The sequence below is a fragment of the Paroedura picta genome, chromosome 1 (genome assembly GCF_049243985.1).
Source record: "Paroedura picta isolate Pp20150507F chromosome 1, Ppicta_v3.0, whole genome shotgun sequence".
NCBI lineage: Eukaryota > Metazoa > Chordata > Lepidosauria > Squamata > Gekkonidae > Paroedura > Paroedura picta.
This window is the reverse complement of record NC_135369.1, coordinates 55,713,386-55,741,260: the sequence shown is the minus strand read 5'-3', so window position 1 is coordinate 55,741,260 and position 27,875 is coordinate 55,713,386. Positions and strand designations below refer to the sequence as shown.

At 43.6% G+C, this 27,875-nt stretch overlaps 1 protein-coding gene across 4 annotated transcripts in view; it reads right to left on the bottom strand.

Moving 5' to 3' along the window:
• Window positions 1–7,131, bottom strand: part of CENPF (centromere protein F) — a 40,828-nt gene extending 33,697 nt beyond the window's left edge. For 2 of the 4 annotated variants that reach the window (XM_077339191.1, XM_077339218.1), the window contains exons 1-5: window positions 6,987–7,131; window positions 2,726–2,907; window positions 1,802–1,998; window positions 386–495; window positions 13–104 (exon numbers count right to left, since the gene is read on the bottom strand). In XM_077339191.1, coding sequence (XP_077195306.1) covers window positions 13–104; window positions 386–495; window positions 1,802–1,998; window positions 2,726–2,887 — 561 coding nt within the window. In that variant the 5' untranslated portion in view covers window positions 2,888–2,907; window positions 6,987–7,131. Of the gene's footprint in view, window positions 1–12; window positions 105–385; window positions 496–1,801; window positions 1,999–2,725; window positions 2,908–4,794; window positions 4,917–6,499; window positions 6,519–6,986 lie in introns of those variants that run through there. The other 2 variants (XM_077339198.1, XM_077339208.1) reach the window with 2 other exon arrangements.
• Window positions 7,132–27,875: the final 20,744 nt, after the last annotated feature.

Below are 27,875 nucleotides of genomic sequence, written 5' to 3'. Positions count from 1 at the left end.
GTGCTAACTTACATAGGATTTCATGCTCTTCAGTTCTGCCTCCAGTTTTTTCTTTTCCTCAACTTCTTTCTCATATTTTGTTTGCAGTTCTTCAAACTTGGCATCTGTAAAGACAAAACTGAAACATCTTAACCAACTAACAGGACAGGCCATTTAGACAGATTATTCTAAAAATACTGAAGCTGCTGTTCTATAAAACTGCAGCCATCTGAATTTCACAATGCCCTTTACAGTGTAGAGTGCGCAGTTATAATCAGGAGGAAAACAGAGTCCAATAAATAACATGGGGTGACATTTGGCTGAAAGGGCAAAATTCCATAGTTGGGGGGGGGTGGGGTGGAATCCGCACGGCATTCTTACAGTTATTGGATAAAAACAAATTTACCACTGTGATATGGAGTAGAAGGAACAGTTAAGCTCTTCTGTGGTGTGCTACTGACTGATGAATCTCCTGCAATGGGAGTCTGCTGACTTCTTTCTAGTTCCAATTTGTATCTATTAAAAAAGAAAGAACAGAGGGACAAAAAAAAGTAACTTGGACATTATGAATGTGGACACATAAAGCTCTTGAGAAACCCAAATGTAGGTTGAGAATCTTTTTCCTACATTTCCAAATGAGGATTGAAAAATGTCCCTGGAAGAAAATTGCGACCTTTATACAAGATGTCAACACCAAAGAAATCTCTGTCAAATGTTCTCCTAAAAAGAACTGCAAAAAGAATTATGAACTGCCTCACTTATTTGGTAAGATGCTAGGCTAAGATGGGGCCCACTCAAATAAGTTAAGTGCTATTATGGTCTCTCCAGCAAGACAGACTGCGGGTGTGCAGTTCAAGAGTGCTATGCCTCCTCTATCACACTGGCATAGCTTTCCCCTTGTCTGATGGAACAAAAAGCAAAGCAGCAAGATGTTCAGATTATCAAGCTCTCTGTTCTATTAGACTAATATCTTCTTTAACATTTCATTATGTCCCTGAAAATAAAGAGTGCTCAATGAAACAGCTCAACAAGAGGAATTGATAGTGTTGGTTTGAACTTGTGCTCACATTAGCACCAATGTATGAGTGATATATAAGGCAGCAACTCAAGGAAGTGACAATCACCAGCAGACCCCCTTTGGACCCCCTCTCCTATGCATCGAGGGCACTTTATGGGTCACTTTCCATGCTGAAGTATCTTCCTTTAGAATTGCATTATGTCAGCCCTGGAGATCCCACTGAAACCCCTAAGAGAACCCAAACAATCTGGGCCACATGTGGCTGAATGATGCAGAAGAGGAGGAAGAAGACAAAATGCATTTTAATGAACTGCCGAAGCAAATATGGAAATAAACACGTGCGGGCTGCATATTAGGATATCTGTCAAAGTACCACTTTACTGCATTTCTATTAAGCACACTTGATCCTTACACTACCATTTTGATGTCGCCACTGGGAGAATCTCTGGGTGGCTGCTCTAGAACCTCAGGAAAAGTGTTAGATTCTGTGGAATCTAGCTGGACCAGTTTGGGCCTCAGCACGGTGAAGTGAAAGTGCACAGTGCAAGAGGGAACATTCTCTCGCAGCCATGCATTCCAATTATGCTTGTTCCTCCCTAGTTAATCATCTCCTATTTTGCTACTTCTAATATGTCCCATCTTCTCTATTGCATAGACTTCCACTATGTAATCTGCCTTGAATCACAATGAAAAAGAAGCTATAAACAATGTTACTCAATAAACATAGTTTGAATCCATGACTCAAGTGAACAAAGTCATATTCTAAAAGAACAGCAACCCATGCTCAAGGGAAGAGATTCTCACCTTTTCAGGTCCTGCTCCAGCCTTTCAATCTGCTTCTTGCTTGAAGTGAGCTGCCCCTCTTGAAAGCTCACTTGTGATTCTTTTACCTGAAGTTCATGAGAAAGCTTCTGCCTGGTTTTTTCAAGGTTGTCGCACAGCTCAATCAAGCTCTGGTTCTCTCTTTTCAATGTTGCCCCTTCAGTTTTTTCATTTTCAACCTAAGCGGAAAAAACCAAAGCATTCAAAGCAGAATTAATTCACTTCCCCACCTCTTAAAAATAAATCAGTTTGGGAGAAGGGTGATCCCCCCCGGCAACACTTTTCTGGAGTAAATTCTGCCTACACAATGGAGGGATTTTTGTTAACATTTAGAAGGGACGATTTCAAGAATCATCTCAATATCTTTTGCTGGAACAAAGAACTCCTCAATTATGTTGAGCAACATTCATTTTTAACATAAAGCAAGTTAGTGCCTGGTGATCATCAGCTTTCCTTCAGGCTCAACAAGAAATTTTGATTCAGGGACTTAAAACATATTTTATGTAAGTTTGCTGAGCAGAAGAACGGTTATAGGATGACGACACCAGTGGTTCCTTTACTCCTCCTCTTACCTGCAGCCAGATCCCGGTATCTAAATAGTGCAAGAGACTGATTGGAGAACTCCTTGCCACACAGATAATTATTGTAAGTTTTTCACATAGCTGCTCTGAGGCTCTTTTGGGAAAGGACAAATATATTAAGAAATAAATCACTTCCCAGAGCAGCATTCATCGATGCTCTGGCCACTGCAGCTGTCTATGTTCAACTCTGAGCCATCAATCAAATTGAAATAAATTGCTAGGAGGAACAACCAGAGTATTTGTAGCAAATGCATTTTTACTCCCCCTCCCTTATAACATACTACCAGTAATATTTAAAAACTGTTTCTTTCTGCAGTTACACTACCTTCTGCTTCTGTTTTTGCAAAGCCGCATCCAGAGACTCAAGCTGAAACTGTCTTTGCTGCCTCTCCTTTTTGAGCTTCTCAAGTTGACTTTCAAGTTCTTGAATCTTGTGCAGGACTCTTGTGGAGAGACCTTCTTTCCATTCTTCCACAGCCCAGCTCATTTCTCAGCTGAGTTCCCCCCCTTTAAGACACAAACATATCACAAAGACAAAAAGCATTTTTCATCTTGTTATAGAACTGACCCTGAACTTTGCTGCTGTTATTTTTGCTGTAAAGTTGCAGCTGACTTACAGTGACCCTAGAGGGTTTTCAAGGCAAGAGATGCCCAGAAGGGGCTTGCCACTGCCTACCTCCGATTGAGATCCTAGGCTCCCACCCAACCAGGGCTGCTCCTGCCTAGCTCCCAAGGTAGCCAGGTTAGAAGGGGGTGCCCACATTATGCCATACCTACCGTTCTGCTAGTCCTGCATCATGCTAATCATCCCACACCCTCCTATTTATCTTCTTTTTAAATCTCCTTGTCGTAGCCAGCATTTTCCCTCTCTAGTCACATCTGATTTTTCCATACGCAACATCTTTTTTCTTCATCCTTTAGCAACATCATGTCACTAAGGATACATAATTACTATATGCAGCATCTGGTAAAGCCACCTCAAAGCACAGGCTCACCACCAGCGTAGCATCCAGTGATGAGGCCAAAGGTTAAAGGGGTCTTAGTATGATGCTGGATGGTAAGAATAAAAACAGTCTCACAGGGCTGTTTGCTCCCCATTATGAGTTTGCATGTAGACGTCACTTAGAAAACAGTCATTGTGTTCAGCCACCATTCTTTCCAGAACTTTCCCTTGCTTTCTTGTTTCTTTGTGTTAAAACGTCTCTGTTAGTGCTCAGTTTCTGAAAAACAGCTTCTTAATTATGTCATCTTTAATTTAAGAGTTTTATATTATTTTCTTCTACTGTTCATTAATTAATTAATTGGACATTGCCCACCACTCTCATGACTGGCTCATGGGGGGTTACAGTTTGTCCGTATTAAATGCCCCATTAAAACCATACCGGACATATCTCCATATACAATAGACTCCTAAAAACATTTAAAAGACCAGGGTGGACTGTGCCCCACTAACCCCTCAAAAGGAAAACTAATACAGGAAAAATTATGTATTAAATTTTAAATGATGCTGTCCTTTAAAGTTATTATATTTCATTGTTGGGATCATGGAACAACATTGGCTGAACTCAGACGTTTCAAACATCACATGGCTGCCATTAGCAGCAGTATTCTTGCATTTCTTCCTTCCCTTTTTCTCCTCTAGCATCCAGGAGATTCAGACACTGGTGTGATGGTGGCAACTATTCGTAGTTTTGGCAACATGAAGTTTCATTTCAGCCTAAACTTGTGGGGGGAAAAGGTGCATACCAATGTCCCCTGAGGTCTTGCCCTCTAGACACAGAAATTATATCTTCAGCTGTAATAACAGGTCACATTTACTTTATACTGCTATTTTACAGCATCTGAAAAGTAAAAACAACTGAATTTCTGGGCATATTATAGTCTTCTTGGGACAAGTAAGAAAATGTAAACATATATTTAAGTGTGACACATATTTTGCCAAGGCAGCTTTTCTCAAACTCTTTAAGCTTGGTCCTGTTCTCCCCCCCACACACACACTTTATTTAACCTTCTGGGGACATAACATAACACCAACCATCTGCACTGAAATCTTTGCATACAGCACATGTAGAAAACGAGCATGGCACAGATTAGATGAAAGTGGGAGCTGTTCTCCCTGACATCACATTTTCTATGTGCAGAGGAGTTTGTTATTTTTTTCTGAACATGGAAGAGCTGAAAGTGATGGAGTTCAGACTTTGGTTTACCACATCTGTGGCAACTAGGTCAGAGCGTCCTGCAGCACCTGAAAACCTAACAAATATACTTATTGCTTAAAGTGAAAATGAGAAAGAGGCTATCCTGATCTTCAAGATGCATGCATGTGGGTCATCCCTTGGTTTCTTGGTACCATGGGCCCATAGAAATGATCTTTGAACAATGATGCCCTCTTACCCATATTGATGGTACATGCAAAAATGGCTTTCTTCGTCAACCAGCTCCAGTTTGATTTTCTGACCCCTGCTTTTCTTCTAGTCTATTCACAGTCAGGACTGTGCCGTGTACAGCTTCTCCATCTGCACTGAACATTAACAATTGTGGGGCAGTAAACTTTGGTATGAAGCTACTGGAGTGAAAGGCATTTAACAAGTAGGGCTGTCAACAACCGGGGGGGGGGGGGGAGTCCTTCATCTCCGTGGGATGTTATTTACTAAGTGGTGTTATTTACAGCCATGCTATGAGAAGCTTCACCTGCCCATCTGCACACAGGAAGCCTCTGTTAAAGGGGCAAGATCCCCCCCCTCCAGGTTGTTGGTAATCCTACTCATAGCAGCCCCGTTTGGTTAATTAGAATAAGTAACACCCCAAAATGATAATGACCAATATTTGAGAATAGAGAAAGGGAAACTCTCCTGCTTGAATTAACCCTTCCCAGGCCAAAATCTATTGAGCCTCAATCAGAGCTCCCCATCAAAAATGCCCAAAGTAGGACATCCGGGATGAGCTAATCTGTCCGGGCAGCTGCTGATCTACGGTTTTAAATGCTTCTATTTAGATATGATAAAGTGTATATTTTAATGAGAATAATTTGTTATTGATATATTTCTGTACTGTATGATGTTCACCACCCTGACCTGTCAAAACTCAGGAGGGCAATATATAAATTCAATTAATGATATTATTATTAACAACAACAATAAATGCTTCCAGAACACAGTGGAATGGGCATTAAAGAAACAATAGGAGCACAAAACACAGTGGGATGCATTACAGGCCCTCAAGTACAATATTTTAGGGATTAAAACAAGAACTCTCACATCTTTATTAACCCTTTCCATGCCAAAATGCTTCTGGAACATCCTGGAACAGCCATTAAACAAACAAAAGTACCGCAAAAAAGTGGGATGTATTGCACACACTTAAGACCAATATTTTAGAAACTGAACTGCCCAAAAATGCCTGCAAAACAGCTGATCCTGTAAAGAAACTTCTCACCACAGGTTCAGCTGGACAATCCAATTTAAACTGGACTAGCTATGAATGGGGATTTGCTTAGTTTGCTTTGTTGAATGCTCCTTCTGGCTTGTTCTGGAGGCATTTGGGGCTGGAAAAGGTTACTAAAGGTGCAAGAGTTTCACGGTTTCTTATCTAAAATATTGGTCTCAAGTGTGTGCAATGTATCCCACTGTTTTTTCCTGGTAATTGTTTAATGCCCATTCCACTGGCACTTGGGCCTAGAAAGGATTAATAAAACTGCAAGAGTTCAGCATTTTCTAAAATGCTCTTCTTTAGTGTGTGTAATGTATCCCACTGATTTTTGCAATACTCTTGTTTGCTTAATGCCCTTTCTGGGATGCTCCAAAGGCATTTGGCCTGGAAAGGATTTTAAAAAGTGCAGGCTTTTATTTTTCTTTTCTAAAACATTGTTCTCAAGTGTCTGCAATGCATCACACTTTTTTCGCAGCACAATTGAGCATTTTAATGCCTATTCCAGGCTGTTCCAGCTTTTACCCTGTCCCATTCTGGACAGCACAAAGGGGCACAATATGAAAACCATTCTACCCAAAACTTTTTTTTAATTTAAAAACTCACCCTGAAAAGGAAGCCCCATGTGCTTGAGCAGCCTTTGGAAATCAACAGAATTACCGCAGAATCCTACCTGTCTACTCAGAAGTAAATTGAGCTCCCTGGCATGGCATGTAGATTAGGGTCGCCAGGTCCCCCGTGGCCAATGACAGGGGAGGGGGGAGAAGGAAAGTGTTGCCAGATCCAAGTTGAGAAACTCCTGGAAGGTTTGGGGGTGGAGCCTGCAGAGGTCAGGGACCATGGAGTCCACCCTCCAAAGCATCAACTTTCTCCAGGAGAACGGATCTCTGTAGCCCGGCGATGAGCCGTAATCCCGGGAGATCCCCAGGTCCCACCTGGAGGCTGGCATCCCTAGATCATCTTTCAGACTTAAAGTACTTAACTTGAGCCTGCTCGGTCTCTACCGTCGATATTAATAAGAACAATACGCGGCATCATAGGTGCTTAAAACCATAGCGTTTCCTACACAGAAGTGAGAAACACCACGGGGGAAAAGTGACGATCAAGCATCTACAGTCCGCAAAGGTCGCAAATGTAAGGCGGAGGCGCCGCTCACGTACCACTCTCCGAAGGAGCCGCGTTCGTCCAGCTGCCCGGCCTCCTCTCCCGGACTTCTGCGCAACTTTCCTTTAGGAAATTCAAACCATCCTCCTCCTCCCTCGTCGGTTAGGCGGAGCCAACCCAGGCTGCTGATTGGTGGCCCTCGAAAGACTCCGGCGTTCCACCTTTCTTCAGTTGAGCCAATCGGGTTCTGCCCGGCCGCTGAGTGGAGGATGCGGCTGCTTTCAAACCGCGCCGGCCGCCAAGCGAGGGAGAGCGCCGTGGGGCGGGGCTGTAGCTGCTGCCCCCAGCTGCGGACGGGAGGAAAGGCGCGGGAGCTCGGCTGGGGCGCCTGCAGCCCCAATCTCGAATCCTTGGAAGTAAGCCCCGTTGACTCGAGCACCGCTTACTCCCAGGTCGGCGCCTGTGCGGTCGGTGGGTGGGCAGAAATGCCTTTCGAGAGGCACACCGGCCGCGCTTTAGGTGGGACAGAGGTTAGGTGGGACAGAGGTGCCCAAACTGGGAGTTGTAGTTCATGGGCATCTGGAGAGCTACAGTTTGGCCACCCCTGGCGTAGAGGAATAGAAATTGGTCAACATAAGAGAATATATATATCTAGCCATATGTGAAGGTTCAAAGGCTGGAAAAATCAGGGTTTTAACATTTATTTTTAATTAAATCCATTAGGTTTTTAAGTGTTGTAATCCACCCTGAGCCTTTAGAAAAGGATGAACTAGATATGTAATAATAATTAAAAATATATCATTAAGATGAGAGAGATGTACAGCATACACAGTTATATTCAAAATATGTAATGTGATGCAATACAAAAACAACCTTAGATGCTGATAGGTGAAATAAGAATCTTTACCTATGGTGATCCCTGGTCCAAAGGAACCTCACTTGACCTCACCAAGGCCAGAGCCTTCTCTGTCCTGGCTCCCACCTGAGGAGATCAAAACTGTAACAGACCTCAAGCAGTTCTGCAAGGCCTGCAGAAGGGAGCTGCTCAGCCAAGCATTTGGTTGAGGTCAACTGGAACCAACATCTTGTACTGGGCCCCCTAGCCATTTTTCCATGAAATCCAACATCTGACCAATTATGGGTCCATTTGTATGTATGTGGTTACAGAGTTGCTGTTCCCACTGTTTATTATTGTTTGATTGTTACTTATGGTTACCAATTTCTCTGTGATGTTCTATTCCTTACATTTTATGTGCACTGCCCTGAGCCTCAGGGGAAGGCAGTATATAAATGTAATAAATAAGCCACTTTGGTTGTATGTCTTCTCTAATTAACCTGGAAAGGATCATAAGAGCAGCTATGCTGGCTCGGACCAATATTTTGGTCTATCCTCCAGTCTCACACAGTTGGCCAACCAGATGTTCCATGAAGTCCCACTGATTGGAAGAAAAGCAGACAATAAATACTCTAAATAAGGAAGGCCTATAAGGACATGGAGGCCAACCCCCCCCCCTTTGTTACTCCCCAGCAATGTTATTCATTCCTGCCTTTGCACTGAGCTCCACTTTTGCAGATATGAATTGCCAATAAAATGCTTGAAACCTTTGCTGAAAGAAAACACACATACTCCAAGTTAAGTCTTCTGAACAAACAGAAGCTATGTAACAGCATGTTCATTTCTTATGCACTTAGTTCACTCAATAAACCTTTAATGGCATAGTCTGTAAAAGGAGTAACAGTAATCAATAAAATAGCATGTTAATGAGGAACTAAAATTAAAATGTGTAAACAGGTTATCCAGATTGGTGACTACACAGGGCTTTGCATAGGAATCCAGCTACAACTGCTGAAATTGTTGGGTCTCTAGGTAGTGCACCTGGGCTTCATCAGAACAGTCCGGTTACTATCTCAGCCATGGCATGAGATAGTGTACCCGTGTATCTGCATGAATGGGACAGTAGAGCAGAAAATGTGCTGCTGTTGTGGATTGATTAGTCTGGCAGGAACAGGAGCACTTAGCACAGGGAATATTTTTATACCTTCCTCTCAGTCAGGCCATCGGAAGAGAATTTAGGTGTACTAACATGAAGCAATGCCTAAGATGTGGATTAGCCAGTGTGGAGACATAGGAAGGCAGGGACCTGTATGTTGATTGAATACCATAAGCCAATGGTGAGCCAGATCTTCGGCATCTACAATCAGTTTTTCGATGCTTCCCTATCATTGAAGGTCCAGGTCACTAGAGTAGCCCAAGTGGCATTTTAGTAGCAAAGCTACTAGAGCTCTACCTGGCTCTGGAACACCTAGCCACAGTGATCCATGTGACAGTCACCTCCTGGCTACATTTCTGTAACTCGCTGTATGCAGGCCTTGACCAGAAGTTCAAATGGTGTAGAATTCTATTCTATTCTAATGCGGCTGCTAGGGCCCTCATGGGAACATCTTGGAGGTCCCACATTCAGCCAGAGCTGAAACTGCTGCATTAGTTACTAGTGGTGTTCTGGATCAAGCTCAGGCTTTGACCTTTAAGGCCCTTTGCAGTCTGGACCCAACATACCTGAGGGACCACTTATCTTTCAATGCCCCCTGCAGGGCTCTTCACTCTGCAGGTACTAATAAACTGGTGATCCTCGGCCCGCGTGAATTGTGCCTTGGCCTCAACCAGGGCCAGGGACTTTTCAGTCCTAGCCCCTACTTGGTAGAATGAGCTCCCAGATGACCTGAGAGCCCTGTTGGAGTGATCACAGTTACACAAGGCCTGGAAGATGGAGCTCTTCCACCAGATATGCCAAGGAGGATAAATGGCCTTTACTCTCCATTACCAGTTCTGGACCACCCCCTCACATGATGTCACTTGTAAAAATTTCAAAGTGCAGCAGCTGAGGGGAAGCACTCTGAGAAATAGCAGTGTAATCATGTGAGAAGGAACTGTAATAACACAAATTAGACACATCTGAATAGTTCACTGAATGATTGAGTCCCTGCTCGTGACCAGTAAGCAGAATATGTGCCAAGTCAGCGAGTTCTTGTGCATGACTATATATAACCTTGTTTTACCAAAGAGCTTCAGTCTCATCATGATTTTTATAAAGATCTATGGAATAAACTCTTTTCTTTTCTTACCACTAGGTGATTCCCTTTTCCACAGAAAAGGCAGAAATAATAGTTCCCTTTTTGCAGCTGGAGATATCACAATAATGTAGCAGTGAAAATGTGTTATGAGTTCCTTCTCATTAAGAGCATCTAAGAAGAGTGGGATTGTAGAGCATGGGAAGGAAAGAAAAAAGATGGACAGATTAGAGCAAACTGGCTTCAGAGTTAGAGTTGTAACAAGAGGCCTTGTCCACGCAAAGCTTAGGGGTAATGTAAAACGATACGATCAAATGTGGTGGTGTTACTACTCTTTTTATTTTACGTTCTTAACTTTTCACCAAAACAACTGCTGTGAAATTAATTTTGTACCTTGGTCACAAAATTAGCTAGTTATGGTGTTATCAAATTATATTGTGAGCTTTCCCTGTGAATTTTGGATTGTATAAAGAATAACTGAATTCCCCAGCTTCCCCCTCACTCTACAGCCCTTGAGATTCATGAAACTCCCAGGAACAGACAGCTGTAGATGTGAAATAGAGGTTTATAGTGGGACAAGAATAGGAGCCTTCTAAAGGCAGAAAACAACATTGGATACAACTGTTTATCTCATTTTTTGCTAGTGGTTGCTCAAAAAGCTTGGCATTAGTATACAAGCATAGTGTTTGTATACTAAAAAAGAATATAAACATTTAAATCATAAAAGTGGCATTATGGCATATTATTAGTGATTTACTTGTAAGCATACTATGCCCTTAGTTGATTTGTGTACCTATTTCCCCTCAAGATATAGCAGGCTAAGGCAAAATGTGAGGCAGCATTCAAAACTTGGAAATGGTGGAGTGGGAAGGAATGCCTATTCATCAGTGCTTTGTAACCTAGTCCTATTCAAAATTAGACCTTCCAAAATCAATTGATTTCATCTAACTGTATAAATTATTGAATGATGGCAGAGTTGGATGGCAGACCTTTGTTCATAAAGTCTCCATGAGTTGGTAACAACTTGATGAAACCTAACAACAAAACTCTGCATAAAGGTATAGGTATCCCCTGTGCAAGCTCCGAGTCATGTCTGACCCTTGGGGTGACGCCCTCTAGTGTTTTCATGGCAGACTCAATACAGGGTGGTTTGCCAGTGCCTTCCCCAGTCATTACCGTTTACCCCCCCAGCAAGCTGGGTACTCATTTTACCGACTTCGGAAGGATGGAAGACTGAGTCAACCTTGAGCTGGCTGCTGGGATTGAACTCCCAGCCTCATGGGCAGAGCTTTCAGACTGCATGTTTGCTGCCTTACCACTCTGTGCCACAAGAGGCTCCAAAACTCTGCATAGGACTGGTCTATTCATAAATGTGAGAAATGCATTCTCCTCCTACCCCTGGGTTTATTACAGACTAGCTTGTTGATAGGATGATAAGATTTTTGGATCTGTGAAGCCCACCACTTGTACTCTAGATCCTTGTCCATCCTAGTTGCTAAAATCATGTAAGGATCACATTAAGAAGTCCCTGGTGCCCAACATAAAGAAATCACTGACTCAAGGTAATTTTCTTTGAGCACTGAAACCGGTGGTTATCCATCCATTACTTCAAAAATGATTGCTACTGAAAAATGATGTGGTCTATTATTTTCCAGCCTCTAACTTTCCCTTTCTGAACAATATGATCGAGAGATGAGTTGCAGAACTTAAAGCCCTGAGTTGCAGAACTTAAAGCCCATTAATGATTTTGGTGTAGACTGTGATCAGTATGCTAATAAAAGGTAAAGGTATCCCCTGTGCAAGCACCGAGTCATGTCTGACCCTTGGGGTGACGCCCTCCAGCGTTTTCATGGCAGACTCAATCCGGGGTGGTTTGCCAGTGCCTTCCCCAGTCATGACCGTTTACCCCCCAGCAAGCTGGGTACTCATTTTACCGACCTCGGAAGGATGGAAGGCTGAGTCGACCTTGAGCCGACTGCTGGGATCGAACTCCCAGCCTCATGGGCAAAGCTTTCAGACGGCTGCCTTACCACTGTGCGCCACAAGAGGCTCTTATGCTAATAACACAGCTCAATGTTTCTTTATCAAGACTAGACTTGATAAAGTACTTGATAAAGAAGAATGTACTATGCAGTACATACTGCATAGGTCTCCTCTTAAAGTAAATTCAGTTAGTACGGTGTGGTATATAAGCTGAATTAATAAATAAATAAACTCAATTATTGGGAGCTAGGCAGAATATACATATTACTCTTATTGTGCAATCACACTGTTGGCTGCCCATCAGTTACCAAGCTCAATCCAAGTTATTGGCTATCACTTACAAAGACCTCCATATCTTCAGGCTTGCCTCTTTTCCTATGTTCCACCATGACAAGTTTCAGCTTGTGAGCCCTCACCCTCCCAAAATTGCCTCTAGACAATTGTTTGTAAATTCCACAGATTCCCCCTTGCGATCTTCTGAAACAGCAGAGCTGAGGGTAATCTGCTATCCAGAGCCAGACATTTTTCATGATGGCTTCCACTTGGTGAAGTGGCCTGATGAAAAAGGTCACAATGAATGCTCCCACACTTCTACCATTCCATAGAATGTGTAAAACAGAAATGTTCATGAGAGCATTTTATAACAGGAATAGGACTGTAGTATAATGTAAAGGTGAAAAGGGCATTTTTATAAGGGAATAGGATTGTAGTTTATAACTTCTTTTTTTTTAAGAAGAGTTGGTTCTTATATGCTGCTTTTCCCTACCCGAAGGAGGCTCAAAGCGGCTTCCAATCATCTTCCCTTTCCTCTCCCCACAATGGAGACCCTGTGCGGTGGCTGAGGCTGAGAGAGCGCTGATATCACTGCCCGGTCAGAAAAGCTTTATCTGTGCTGTGGCAAACCCAAGGTCACCCAGCTGGTTGCATGTGGGGGAGTGTGGAATCAAACCTGGCTCGCCAGAATAGAACTCTGCACTCCTAACCACTACACCAAGCCAGCTCTATGCATCTATGATTCCATGCATAGGCATGGCAATGGAGAAATATGAATAAAAAAAAATTAGTGGGCATCATGGGACCTTTAAACTGCATCAAAATATGGAGGAAGGGGACTGGTTGCCTGAATTGATTATCAGGGGGTAGCAGGATGTGTATAAGGCACATTGCTCTCTTCTGCCATTTCCAGAAGCAGATGTGGAGACATGCGAAAAGGCAGCAGGCAAAGGTGAGACAGCTAAAAGGTGCGGGGAGCCTGGTAAGTGTGATAAAATTTAGCGCTTTGCCATTCTGCTGGCGTTAACACTATTTTTACGAATGTGCGTAAATGGCCTGTCTACTCTGAAACTGATGAGCTATTTAAATGAATTTGGAATAGTATCTGCATGCAAAACAAATTTTTAAAAGACCCAAATTATATTACAAGGTGATGCCAAGATAGTGAAAAAGATTTAAAACATTTGAAACTGACGTTAATACAATTAAACTAAAATATCTTGGGGTTTATATTGACAAAGATTTGACTAATATGTTTCAAAATAACTATGATTTAACATGGCAAAAATGGTTAAAGATTTGTATGAACACTCGAAGCTTAACTTTTTTTGGTATGCTAGAATGGCGACAATCAAAATGAATGTGTCACCAAGACAGAATTTTCCCTCAAACGCTACCAATAGAATTAAAAAAAAAAAGATTTTAGCCAACTGGCAAAGCCTCATCAAAACGTTTTTGTAAGAATAAAAGACTCATTCAAGACATTGCAAGACTCTACGAAAAAAGGTGGATTGGGATTTCCAAACCTCAAACTTTACTATTATGCTGCTGGTCTAACTTGGGTAACAGACTAGACTAAAGATCCCAAAGAAAAACATGAAATTTGAAAAAAATAGGTTATTCAAAGCCTGCATAATGTATTATGCTAAGAAGTCTGGTAATGGATGACATCAAATATGGAAAAATAGTCTTGGAATTTGGAATAAGTATAGAGAAAGGATTAGCCCAAGATCTTTGCCACTAAAAATTATAGTTGATGAAACTATATGAAATTAAAAAAACATGGATTTCTTGCATTTGGTTGATGCTAAAAGGAGAATACAAAGCTCGCAACAAATATTGCAAGAAGGGAAAAATAGATTGGTTTGTATATATGCAATGGGCATCGAAACTGAAGGAAGGATTGAAAGAATCCCAAGGAATTTTGAGCAAACAAATTCAATTTGATAAGCTTATTTTACAAGAGAAACCACATCTTCTGGGTAGAATATATAACCTATTTTTCAAACATGAAACTGAGGCAAAACAAATGGGAGAGTGGTATAAAAATCTAAATAAAGTGAATCTAAATACAAGGGACTGCAAAGACTGCAAGGCAAACAAACCGGTCAGTCCTAGAGGAGATCAGCCCTGCCTGCTCCTTAGAAGGCCAGATCCTGAAGATGAAACTCAAATACTTGGGCCACCTCATGAGAAGGAAGGACTCCCTGGAGAAGAGCCTAATGCTGGGAGCGATTGAGGGCAAAAGAAGAAGGGGACAACAGGGAATGAGGTGGCTGGATGGAGTCACTGAAGCAGTAGGTGCAAACTTAAATGGACTCTGGAGAATGGTAGAGGACAGAAATGCCTGGAGAATCATTGTCCATGGGGTCGCGATGGGTCAGACACGACTTCGCACCTAACAACAACAACAACAAATACAAGTGAAACTGTATGCTAAAATGGATGCAGAATCTTGACAGGATGATTACATCACAGGAATGGGAACATGTATGGTATAAAACATGTATGGTAGCTTGCTGGGGGGTAAATGGTAATGACTGGGGAAGGCACTGGCAAACCACCCCGTATTGAGTCTGCCATGAAAACGCTAGAGGGCGTCACCCCAAGGGTCAGACATGACTCAGTGCTTGCACAGGGGATACCTTTACCTTTACCTTTTATGGTATAAAAATGTAAAACTGACCATGTGTCAATTATTGCGTGAAAATTAGAATAAGATGTTTTATAGATGGTATCTGACACCTAAAATTATTAAAAGTCCAGTCAAACTGATGGTAAGTAAACGGCGGAAATGCCATGGTGCTGTTGGATCTTTTTTCCACATGTGGTGGAATTGCAAATTGATCAAAATGTTTTGGATAAAAGTTCATGATAAATTGCAAATTATGTTTAAATGTAAATTTGAATTAGATTCAAAAATATGTTGTCAAGCCAGAGGTATATCAAAACATCAAACATATGTTGTTTACCCAGAGGTATATCAAAATGTGGAGCAAAAGTTTTCTTCCATACAACCAGCAGAGCAGGACTTGTCATCATTTCCAGCTGGAAGCAGCAACAAGCTCCACACATAGAATTTTGGAGTGAAAAACTCAGGGAATGAGCTGTAATGGCAAACTAGCTAATCTGGTCAACCACAGACCTCCAGAACATTTTCAAAAGAATTGGGACGAATATATGAAATATTTGTAAACTTTTTTTCTGTAACTTTTTGTAACTTTATGTAAACATTTTTTTAAAATATTATTATTATTATTATTATTATTATTATTATTATTTAATTTTTAGACCACCCTTCTCCCAATAGGTCTCAGGGCGGTGTCAGGAATCAGGCTGAGCCCAGCCTGTGGAGTCCCAAATGAAAGCGCATCAAGAATCCAACAGTCGGTTGCAAATTCCAAAGCAGAGCTTTATTAGGTAGAGTCCACAGTTAGCTAAAGCATGCCAAGATCTTCCTAAGCAAAGATCTTGATAATAACAAAGTACATGGGGGGCAGGTGGGGTAGATATAGGGCCCACCAAATAGGGGAGGGGTACTCAGAAGGTTTCGGCGGGAGAGCGGCTAGAAACGACAAAAGGAGTCCTGTTCCCAGGCTGCCAGATGGCCAGGAGCCTTATCGGGAGGTTGGCACATTGTTGAGACTTTGCTGTCTCCGCAAGGACACTTACAGTAAGATTGATACAGTTGTTGGGGCTCTTCACCCGCTGGGAAAGGAAGGGAGTGAAGTTCTCAGAGGACAGGTTTATTGCTTTATGGCCTTGGGTTGCCTCGGCCGGAGAAGGCATGAGAGTGAGAATATGCAGGGTCGGCGGGGAACAGGATGTCATGATCCAGGGGGGTCATGACAGGCGGTTTACAACATAAATAGTTAAAACACAATAAAATCCCCATAAAACCCCCAATTAAAAGTTACATATAACATATAACATATAGCGGCGGTGGTCACAATTCTGATCTTAGTTCAGCCTGGTGGAGAGAATAATGTTCAGAAGAGGGTGGCACCAATACAATACATCTAACCATGATCTCGGTGTTAGAGATCTCAATATTGGAGGGGATCCTCTGATGGATTAGTGGGAGAGCTGCCCTGGCCTCAACCATATGCCTGGCGGAAGAGCTCTGTCTTACAGGCCCTGCGGAAAGCTGGTAGATCCTGCAGGGTCCTTAGCTCTTCTGGGAGCTCGTTCCACCAGGTTGGGGCCAGGACTGAAAAGGCCCTGGCCTGGGTCGAGGCCAGGCGAACATCCCGTGGGCCCGGGACAACCAGTAAATTCATACCCGCAGAGCGGAGTGCCCTGCGGGGGGCATAAGCAACCAAGCGGTCCCGCAGGTAGATGGGACCCAGGCCGCGTATAGCCTTAAAGGTCAATACCAATACCTTGAATCTGATTCGGAAACAGACTGGTAACCAGTGCAGATGACGAAGCACCGGCTGAATGTGGGCCCTCAAAGGTGTTCTAGTGAGGACCCTGGCAGCCGCATTTTGGACCAGCTGTAACTTCCGAGTCAAAGACAAGGGAAGGCCTGAGTAGAGCGAGTTACAGAAGTCTAATCTGGAAGTGACCGTTGCATGGATCACTGTGGCCAGGTGTTCCGAGGACAGGTAGGGCGCTAGTAGCCGGGCTTGGCGAAGATGGAAAAATGCCGTCCGAGCTACATTGGTGACCTGAGCCTCCATAGAGAGGGAGGCATCAAATGTCACTCTCAAATTCCTGGCAACTGGTGCAGGTGTTAATTGCACCCCGTTCAGGCATGGGAGGCGCGCTTCCTGGTCCTGCCCTCTTCTGCCCAGCCACAGGACCATCTTGGAGGGGTTGAGTTTCAGGCGACTCTGCCTGAGCCATCCAGCTACCGCTTCCAAACAGCTGGCAAATGTATCCGGGGTGGAGTCCGGCCGGCCGTCCATTAGGAAGTAGAGCTGGGTGTCATCCGCATATTGGTGGCAACCCAGCCCATAGCCCCGGACCAGCTGGGCTAGAGGGGGCATATAGATGTTAAAAAGTGTGGGAGAGAGTATCGCCCTCTGCGGAACCCCACAAGGGAGCTCACAAGGGCTCGACATACTCTCCCCCATCGCAACCCTCTGCATCCGGTTCTGGAGGAAGGTGACCAGCCATTGAAGCGCAGTCCCCCTTATTCCAGCTCCGGCGAGGTGGTGTACCAATAACTCGTGGTCGACCACATCAAATGCGGCCGACAGGTCTAGAAGCACGAGAATGGCGGAGCCGCCCCGATCCAGCTGGCGCCGGATATCATCCATGAGGGCGACCAGCACGGTCTCCACCCCGTGGAAGCCAGACTGGTATGGGTCAAGGGCCGAAGTTTCATCCAAGAAACCTAGGAGTTGGTCCGCTGCGGCCCGCTCTATCACCTTACCCAGAAACGCCAAATGCGAAACTGGGCGGTAACTGGCGGGGTTCCGCGGGTCCAATGATGGCTTTTTCAGTAAGGGGCGTACCACTGCTTCCTTGAGCCCCTTGGGAAACTCTCCAGATGTTAAGGAGAGGTTGACAATCTCCCTCAAGGGGCCTCCTATCCGCTGGTCGCCCGATTTGAGCAACCAGGACAGACAGGGATCCAAGGGGCAAGTGGTCGCTCTCACTGAACCCAGTAACTTGTCCACTTTGGTTACAGAGAGCCGCCTGAAGCCATCAAACACTAACCCCCTTGACGGCCACGTAGCTTCCAGTTCACTAACTGTATCAATCGTGGCAGGTAGGTCACGGCGGAGCGACAGGATTTTGTCCGCAAAATAGCTCGATAATGCCACACAGCTCAATTCCAATTCCCTTATCGTTTGTCACCCTTCTTCCAGGGCGGTAAGTGATCTAAATACCTTAAATAATTGTGCTGGGCGAGAGCTTGCGGGCGCGATTTCTGCGGCGTAGAAGTCTCGTTTCGCCGCTTTCACCGCATTCTCATACGCCTTCATAAGCGTGCGATGAGATGTCCTTGTAGCTTCGTCATGAGTCTTCCTCCACACTCGCTCAAGCCGTCTCACTTCCTTCTTCCTCTCCCGAAGCTCCTGGGAATACCATGGAGCCTGTTTGAGGCGAAGGCGGAGAGGGCGCCTAGGAGCAATCTTGTCAATGGCGGCCGTAAGGCGGGACTGCCAGTCCTCCACCAAGGCCGTCAACGAGGTGCCAGAGGGCATCGGGTCCCACAGGGCATTCAGGAATCTCTCAGATTCCATGAGTCTCCGCGGGCGGACTAGAATACGTCCGTCACCCAAACGGAGAGGGGGTGGTATCCTCAGTCGAGCCTTCAGGGCATGGTGGTGTGACCATGGAACGATGTTATTCGCCACCAGATATGAAAAAAAGAGTTGAGCCCCACAATCTAACTTTTGAATACTTAGTTAAGTCTTTTGCTACCTTTTCTATGTGGCTGAATGATGAGATCCCAAGGGAATGAAGGTGGCAGAACCTGTGGTTTGCTCCATGTGAAAGGGACTGTGTGCCTCTCCAGCAACAGGCAGGTCCCTTCTGCAACTTGCCACCTGTCCAATTTAATACCATAAGATGCTGCCCTGGCTTCAGTCTGCCCCTGTCAGAGTTGTGTAGTGGCAGTGCTTGGAATATTGTCTTCATCTAGGGGAGCCTATGCATACTTATTAGATAATGCCCCATTGAACTGAGCGGCATTGCAAGAGATCAACAGCATCACAGAGAATATTTCTTACTGAGGGCCATTTATCAATTCTGACACATTTGATTTTTTTAAAGCGATCTGTGAGGCTGCCATCTGTATCACACTTATTAAGAAGTGAGTCCCATCAAGTTTACTTCTCAGTGCTTAGTATTGCACTGGAAGTATATGAAAATTGTTATTATGTCTCCTTTTAGCCTTCTGTTTGTGATTGGTTCTTAGGCAATGTAGATTGCTGCCTTCCTTTTCCATTCTTGATGCTGAAATGCCACTAAAAAGTATTACATGGAAATTAACATGCTTAACCTGAAGGAGGAAATCAGTTTACTGGATGGTTGTTGAAAAAGATGTGATTTATCCCTCGGCTCATGCACTGCAAACTTATACAAATAAATTAAGACCCGGGATCTATGTTCATCAAAGTAGTAATTTCAAAGGCAATAAACTTCATGCCTTTAAAAATGTATAAGTAGAGATAGAGGTTTATTATCCAAAAATTAATAATAGCTAAATGAGCTGATGATGAGTAGTAGGAGGATTTAATTGATTTGTATATTGCCCTCCCAGCAGTCTGGCTCAGGGTGGTATACAAAATGTAAACTAAGCAATACTGATTAAAAACATACAAAAAATGATGTTTAAAGTAAAAATGGCATAAACAATATTGGCATCAACCAGATGAATATTATATCACTCAGTTCCCTTAGAACTAGATTTCTACATCCCTCTTCAACTGAAAAACTGAACACAGTATCAACTGGGGTGCCCAAAACTGAACACAGTATTGAATAACCGTTTCATTCATATTGAATAATTATTCATTCTTATTGAATAAGCATTTCATTCATATCCCCAAAAGTTCAGAAATAGAATTACACCATAAATTCAATGTCTATACTGAAACTTCAGCTCATTATCTTCAACGTATTATTTATTTTTATAGAAGATAACAGGGGAGAAAACTATTTGGTTCCTAGTGCTCTTTTAGTAACTGTAAGCCACAAAGTATTAGAACAAGTTAGCTCATGCTTTATAACAACAGGTTTGTTTTCTAGGATTGTGTAATCCAAATTCCTTTTCCAAGGAAAAAGTTAGTACATGTAACCATTAATGCGCAAACAAGACATTTAACAAGTAAACTTTGCAATAACTAGGTAAGTTCTTTAAAGTATGTTTCTCAAATGTGAATAGCACTGGCACCAACAGTGTATTTGTCAGTTTTAAGTGGTATCAGCCTATGTTGCATTCTATTGTCCTGATGGAGTCACTGAAGTCAGTGTGAGCTTAAATGGACTCTGGGGAATGGTAGAGGACAGGAAAGCCTGGAGGATCATTGTCCATGGGGTCACAATGGGTCGGACACGACTTCGCAACTAACAACAACATTGTCCTGAAAGTGGATGGTGCCATACAAAAACCTAGAATGTGCCTAAGTAAAAACCATATAAGTATGTCAAGTATGTCAACTGTACATGAAGTGCAAATGTTGAGTTTCTGCCTTTCTCCAGAGAATATTGATGAACTACTCAATCTAGTGATGTTCCACAGGACCTGTAAAATGGTGTTTTTCCACCTGCCTATGGTTGAGGCCAGGACAAAATGAGAACTGTGAGCCTCCCTCTGCCTCCCACCTCACCTATTTCAGCATTTGTACGCATATTAAGTGCTCACTGTACAGGAAGATCTTCCATCATAGACTTAAAACCCGATACATTATGCCTGTGGAGCTATTTCAGTAATGTTTTAACAGATGTTATTAATGTTACTATTAAATTTACTGTAAGGCACCCTGCTCCTGCTCCTGGGGAAGGGTGGCCTATAAAACAAAAAATATAATAATCTACACCTATAAATGTATATGTAAATAGACTCTACTCACTTGGTTCTTGAGTGGTGTAATAGCTAGACGATTAAGCTCTGATTTGTTACCTGCCAGCTTGGTGATTAAGAGCAGCGGCTTCTAATCTGATGAGCTGGGTTTGATTCCCTGTGCTTCCACATGCAGCCAGCTGGGAGACTTTGGACTAGTCACAGTCCTGTTAGAGCTGTTCTCACAGAGCAGTTCTGTCAGAGCTCTCTCAGCCCCACCTACTTCACAGTGTATCTGTTGGGGGAAGAGGAAGGCGATTGTTAGCCACTTTGAGACTCCTTTGGATAGCGAAAAGCAGGGCATAAGAAACAACTCTTCTTCAAATCTGACCTCTGGATGAGCTCACCAGATTATTGTTTGCCTTAACTTCCCATCCACAATATGATCATGATACTATTAGTCTACCTTATAAGCATGTTGTAAATGTAAGGATTATAGTCAATTATATTTATGTCTGCATTTGATTAAAGAACTCATAGCCTGTAATTTTAAAATATGAATGTATCTCATGGATCTAATTGTGTAAGCTCTAGTTCACATTCAAGTTTCTCTGTTTGCTGGGAACACTCACCTACACTGTTAACAGTATACTCTACCATCTGAAACAGTGGTAGAGTAGATGCTGGCTACAATTCTACAAACACTTTCCCAGGATTAATACCCATAGAATAACATGGGACTCACTTTTGAGTAAACCCATTTAGGATTCTTCTCCCTGCTGCTGTCTTTCTACTGCTTCAGTAGCCCCTACTCACCATTTGCTGTCCAAGAAGAACATAATCCTCCTTACCTCTTTGCACCCCCAACTGTCTCTAAAAAACATAGTGGGAAGATACACATGGCTGTTATGAATTTCTGCACGATTACTTTTGCAGAGGATTCGGCCACCTTTTTGTTTGTTCTGGTAAACCTATAAATGGTGGCTGAGCTCTTCTGAGAAGGCATCTCAGAAGAGTTCAAGAACTGGTGTGTGTAACTTGCCATCACTCTGAAAGAGATGGGGGGGGGGAGTTAGGAGAATTTTCTTCTCCGTCTCCCAGGTGCAGTAACAGAACAATTGACAACTGCATCACAGTTTCATAATATACAAATTTTTCATCAAATGTGAAGGCAGTGCCCGTGTAAAAATCAGCATGTGTTTTTTTCAAATGCCCAGATGGTAGATGGGGAAAAAAATCAGGCAAGTAGTTTCACAGTGGTTCCCAATCTTTTTATCACTGGGGACCCGTCAACGCTTGACAATTTTACTGAAGCCCGGGGGGGGGGGGATAGCCTTTTGTCAAGGGATGTCACCACCGCCTGAGCCCCTGCTCTGCTTGCTTTCCCTCCGGTACACCTGACTTTCTGCTGCCCACTGGGGGGTGCTGCCAGCAGCAGCTGCGCAGTGCCATGCCAAGGGGGATCCCCAGCCATGGCAGCCGCCGAAGAGCACCAGTGCCAGAGAGCCAGCGGCAGAGTGGCAGGGCAGCCCCCAAGGCAGTGGCTGGGGAGGAGGATGAGAAGGAGCCGCGGTCTGGTACTGACTGATCCACAGACCGGGTCCAGTCCACGGACCAGGGGCTGGGGACAGCTGTGTTTTTCATTGATATTTGATTGGATAACTTTTATGTCTAGTCAGGAACCATATCAGAACATAATTTCTAACTAGAGCCCCCAGAAACCCACTCCGTACCACAAAATTTGCCAACAGATACAGCACATGATGACTCCTGATCTGGCCACACACTCAATAAAGGTTACACTTACAGTTAACAGTTAAATGTTATACATGTATAAGGTTGTAATGTTGTACATTTGAAATGTTATGACTTCATAATTATTAATGCATTCTCTGCTATGTACCAATGAGTTATGAGCTGTGAATCCTCATTGTAAATCACCCTGAACCGAAACGGATGGCAGCATAAATATGTAATAAATTAAATAAATAAAATTAAAATAAATAAAATATGAAGTAAGAATTAGTTCACATTGGGTTTGTTATATACTGGAGTGATAACTGCAAGAGTAAAGTGAGTTAAAGAGACTCAACCAGGCCTCAAAACTGTTTCTAAGTAAATTTCAGGAGTGACATATTGTAAATCAGTGTTAGTGATTTGACTTCAGTTACAGGCTAATTACATTTACATTAGAGGGGGGAGGTGGAGGTGAAAAAGAAGAAGAGTTGGTTCTTACTCAGTTTTGGCTCCCCATAGTCTAACCCTAGAGATTGACCAAGAAAGTGGTAGAATTTTCAGGCATACATAATCAATGCGTGCACACTTAAGAAGAAGAACTGGAGTTTACAATTCATTAGAATGACAATGAACAAATGGGATATGGCTGGAATTTTGTTCAAGTAGAAAAAGATAGCTATTGCTCTACAATAATTAATACATTTGAATGTTAAGTATATTGATAAATGTAGATCAAGTGCTGTATTAAAACCAAAAAGTGCTGTATTAAAACCACCAAGATTTATTTTGGTCTAAAAGTGGGTAAAGAATGTAGATGCATGAAACACAATACTTTGTGGCTCCACAAATGCTTAGACCTGCTCATCCAGGTCTTATCTGTGTACACCTTTGCAGGAGCTCTAGCCCTGCTCAGGAATGTCTTCTTTTCCTTCCACTCAGGGTGTGACATGCAAACCATGCCCGGGCACTGTACAATAATTAATGAACTCTCAGCATATGCTTCCCTTGCAGCTTCTCAGATGCTCTAGCTTCTGGGTTAACTGTGCTTTTCCAAATGGCATTCATGTTTATATTTGAATAAATAATCTTATACACGTACTTTGGAGATCTTCCAGAAATGAGTGCCCTGGAGGCAATCACTATCAGCGAATGTAAACATTAAAGGCCACAGGTGGAAGCTGCCAAAGAGACCTGGCGTGAAGGGGGCTGTGTTAGGGGAGTAACCCAAAAGCTTCCCAGCTCTTGTGCCATCCCATCTATATGCAGTCTGTAAGCAAACATTGTGTGCTCCAGGTGGTGGCTCAAGTTTCAGGCTCTGAACAAGATTGGGCAGATGCATATTGTACGAAGATTTGAAGCACAGTACAGTGCGGAAGAGGGAGGGAAGGCAGCATGGTATAGCCCAATCTTGTGAGATCTCAGAAGCTGACGGCACTTGGAAGAGAGACCTCCAAGGAAGATTTTGCAGAGGAACACAATGGTAAGCCACCACTGCTTCTCATCTGCCTTGATAGCCACTTGCTTGGGTCATCTAAGTCAGCTGCAACTTAATGTAACTTTACACGCGCACACACAGAGTGTTGAAGCACTGCCACAGGAAAGCCTTTTCTTGGGGCCACAAACCTTCATTCGTCCATCATTGCCTTTAGTGAGTGTTTGTGAGAACATTCCTGAAGTGCTGTCATGTTCCATGTATCTTTGTTTGTCAGCATGCATATCTCCCCAAATACAATTCCTGCTTTGGCTTTTGTCTGCAGATGTCTTTTGTTGTTTTATTTACTTCATTTATACACTGCTTTTCTCCTCAGTGGGGACCAAAAGTAACTTACAACATTCTTGTCTCCATGTTTTCATCACAACCACTCCATGAGGTAAATAGGCTGAGTGTGTGAGTGGCTCAAGGTCACCCATCAGGATCCTATGGTAGACCGTTGATTTACCAGTTCCTAGTCTCAGCCACATCACACTGGCTGTATTACTTTGATTATTTTTTGTGCTTTGCCATTTCCTTCTTTCAGTTAAAATGTTTCATGAAAGCACTATATTTTCCATGTTGTAAACACATTCAATTAATAAGCAAACAAATTAACCCTGTTCGATAGAACACAGAAAGTTTAGAAGGCTGGACCAAAACTGGATTGGGAGGGTGAAGACAACCTGAAAGGATGTTGTGACTCTTGAGCACATGAAGATGCATTATACTGAGTCAGATAACTGGTCCTTCGAAGTCAGTATTGTCTATGACAGGGGTGGCAAAACTGTGGCTCTCCAGATGTCCATAAACTATGATTCCCATGAGCCCTTGCAGAGCAGCATGTCTATGGACATCTGGAGCGCTGCAGTTTGGCCACCCCTGGTCTGTGAAGACTGGCAGCTGCTCTCCAACATGTTTGTTGTTGTTGTTAGGTGCGAAGTCGTGTCCGACCCATTGTGACCCCATGGACAATGATCCTCCAGGCCTCCAACATGTTAGGCAAAGCTTTATAACATCACCTGCTACCTGATCTTTCAAATGGAGATGGCAGGGGATTGAACCTGATATTTTCTGTATGGCAAGCAGATACTCTACCACTGAGCCCCAGCAACTCCTTTTGAGACTTTTAAAACTCTCAGAATATCACCTTTTGAGTAAGGCTTTGATAGCCCCTTGAGAGTCCTAAATCAGTGAACTTTCTATTTCTGTAATGGAAGAAGGTTGATGGGGAACTCATTGTCTGATCATTTCTAACTGGCATTCAGATGTCTAAGGCACATCACTTCTGGCAGTGTGAATACAAGGCAAAACTAATTCAAACTTTCTCATATGAGGGGTCTAGACTCTATAACTTGTGATGATCTACATAAGAAATCTAGCCCTACAAGCCTTACTGCTTTCAGTGGTGCCATTTCTAAGTGAGCATGCTCAAGACTGCATTTTGAGGCAGTGCTCCCCTGCCAAACAAACTTTAATCCTAATCCAGAACCTACTGATTTAGATGGAGTTGACTTCTAGATAAGCAACAGCCTCACTCTGGAATAAAGTCCACTGAAATCCATGGGGCATGCTGCTTCCCTGGCATTACCTTAAGGGTCTGAGTTACAATAAAGGATTGTATTATTAATTATTATTATCCTGCCCATTTGCTGTGACAGGCCCTTCAAGTGGTTTACATATAAATTACAATTAAAATCAAATAAAAACAACAGTACAAAACTACTAAAATCCTCGTTTGCCAGGTACATATTTAATTCCCTGGCTCTGCCTTTAGGTCTGTGTTCTATGGGTGGCTAGTAGTGTATTGTTGATGCTCCACCATCTCATGGTGTTTCCTCAACCTTGTTTTGCTGGTCAAATGGAAATGTAGGCCTTTGGCCTTCATTTTATGTTACTTGCCTGGAACACTCTAAGCATAAAAACTTTGCTGAAAGGCAGCAGTATGCTTTGGGCCCTGAGTCTAAAATAATGTTTTGCTATCTTTATTCAACTTCTGTAGCACATTACAACCATGCACATTTAAAAAAAAGAAACACCATGCTACAATTTTAATGGGTATGTATCTGTAAACAGTATGAGCCTCTTGTGGCGCAGAGTGGTAAGGCAGCAGAAATGCAGTCTGAAAGCTCTGCCCATGAGGCTGGGAGTTCAATCCCAGCAGCCGGCTCAAGGTTGACTCAGCCTTCCATCCTTCTGAGGTTGGTAAAATGAGTACCCAGCTCGCTGGAGGGTAAACGGTAATGACTGGGGAAGGTACTGGCAAACCACCCCGTATTGAGTCTGCCAAGAAAACGCTGGAGGGCGTCACCCCAAGGGTCAGACATGACCCAGTGCTTGCACAGGGGATATCTTTACCTTTTATCTGTAAACAGCTGCTGTTTACATATGAGGCTAAGCCCTTAGTGGGCGGAGAGTGGGTGGGAACGGTCCGGGTGAAGGGCCAATCAGAAGGCACGAAGCACCTTCCGATTGGACCCTCATCAGCACAAGCCAGAGCTCTGGCCAGAAGCCACACAAACCACCGTGGGTAGGCAGTCAGTCCAGCCGCTGGGCTCGCCACTGGGGAAGGGGGACGGGGATGGCTTCCCCTGGGCCTGCTCGGTGGCATTGGCATCGACAGCCAGGCAAGTGAGGTTCAGAGGTGGTTTATTTTTATTTTTATTTATTTATTTTTTCGATTTATAGACCGCCACTCTCCAAAAAGGGCTTGCGGCAGTTTACACATAGCAATAAAAACACATCACTCCAATAAAATCCCAATGTATCAACAAAACACAATAAAACAGCAAGATAGCGGTAATCATGTATCTCAACCCAACCTTGCTCTGGCCTCAGCCATACGCCTGGTGGAAGAGCTCCGTCTTGCAGGCCCTGCGGAAAGCTGACAAATCCCGCAGGGCCCTCAGCTCTTCCGGGTGCTCATTCCACCAGGCCCGGGTCGAGGCCAGGTGAACTTCCCGGGGGCCCGGGACATCCAGCAGATTCATACCCGCTGAGTGAAGAGCTCTGTGGGGAGCATAAGCAACCAAGCGGTCCCGCAAGTAGATGGGACCCAGGCCGCGTATAGCCTTGCAGCCGCATTTTAGACCAGCTGTAACTTTCGGATCAAAGACAAGGGCAGGCCAGCATAGAGTGAATTACAGAAGTCTAGTCTGGAAATGACTGTTGCATGGATCAATGTGGCCAAGTGGTCCAATGACAGGTAGGCCGCTAGTAGCCAGGCCTGGCGAAGGTGGAAAACAGCCATCCGGGGTACTTTAGTGACCTGAGCCTCCATAGAAAGGGAGGCATCGAATGTCACCCCCAAATTCCTGGCAACTGGTGCAGTTGTTAATTGCACACCATCCAGGCATGAGGGCCGCGCTTCCTGATCCTGCCCCCTTCTTCCTAGCCACAGGACCTCTATCTTGGAGGAGTCGAGTTTCAGGTAATTCTGCCTGAGCCATCCAACCACTGCTTCTAAAGAGCTGGCAAATGTATCCGGGGGGGGGGGGGGTGTCTTGCCGGCCTCCATTAGGAAGTAGAGCTGGGTGTCATCTGCATACTGATGACATCCCAGCACATTTATCTAGTTCCACAGGCCAGGATAAGTTGTGATTGCCCTCTGATTGGCGTGACTAAAGATTCTGATTGCTCTAGAATGGCAAAGATCAAAGTGAACAAGGAGTAATATTTGGGGAAGAATGGGAAGCTTCTGGACCTGGATTGAAATTCTAATAACTAGTTGATGGGAGTAATAAAACTCTTGGCAGACTGGCTTGATGGTGGGGGCAGGAATAGAGTTTATACAGCGAACAAAGCATTTCTACGAACAAAGCATTTCTGTTGGTTACTATTTTAGCAATATAGTAGTTAGGAATGGGATGGAAAGGATACTCTTTGTATTGATTGAAGATGTGTACATGCTTCCTAGCCAGTGCAGGGAGGGAGTTCATGTGCAAGGTCAGT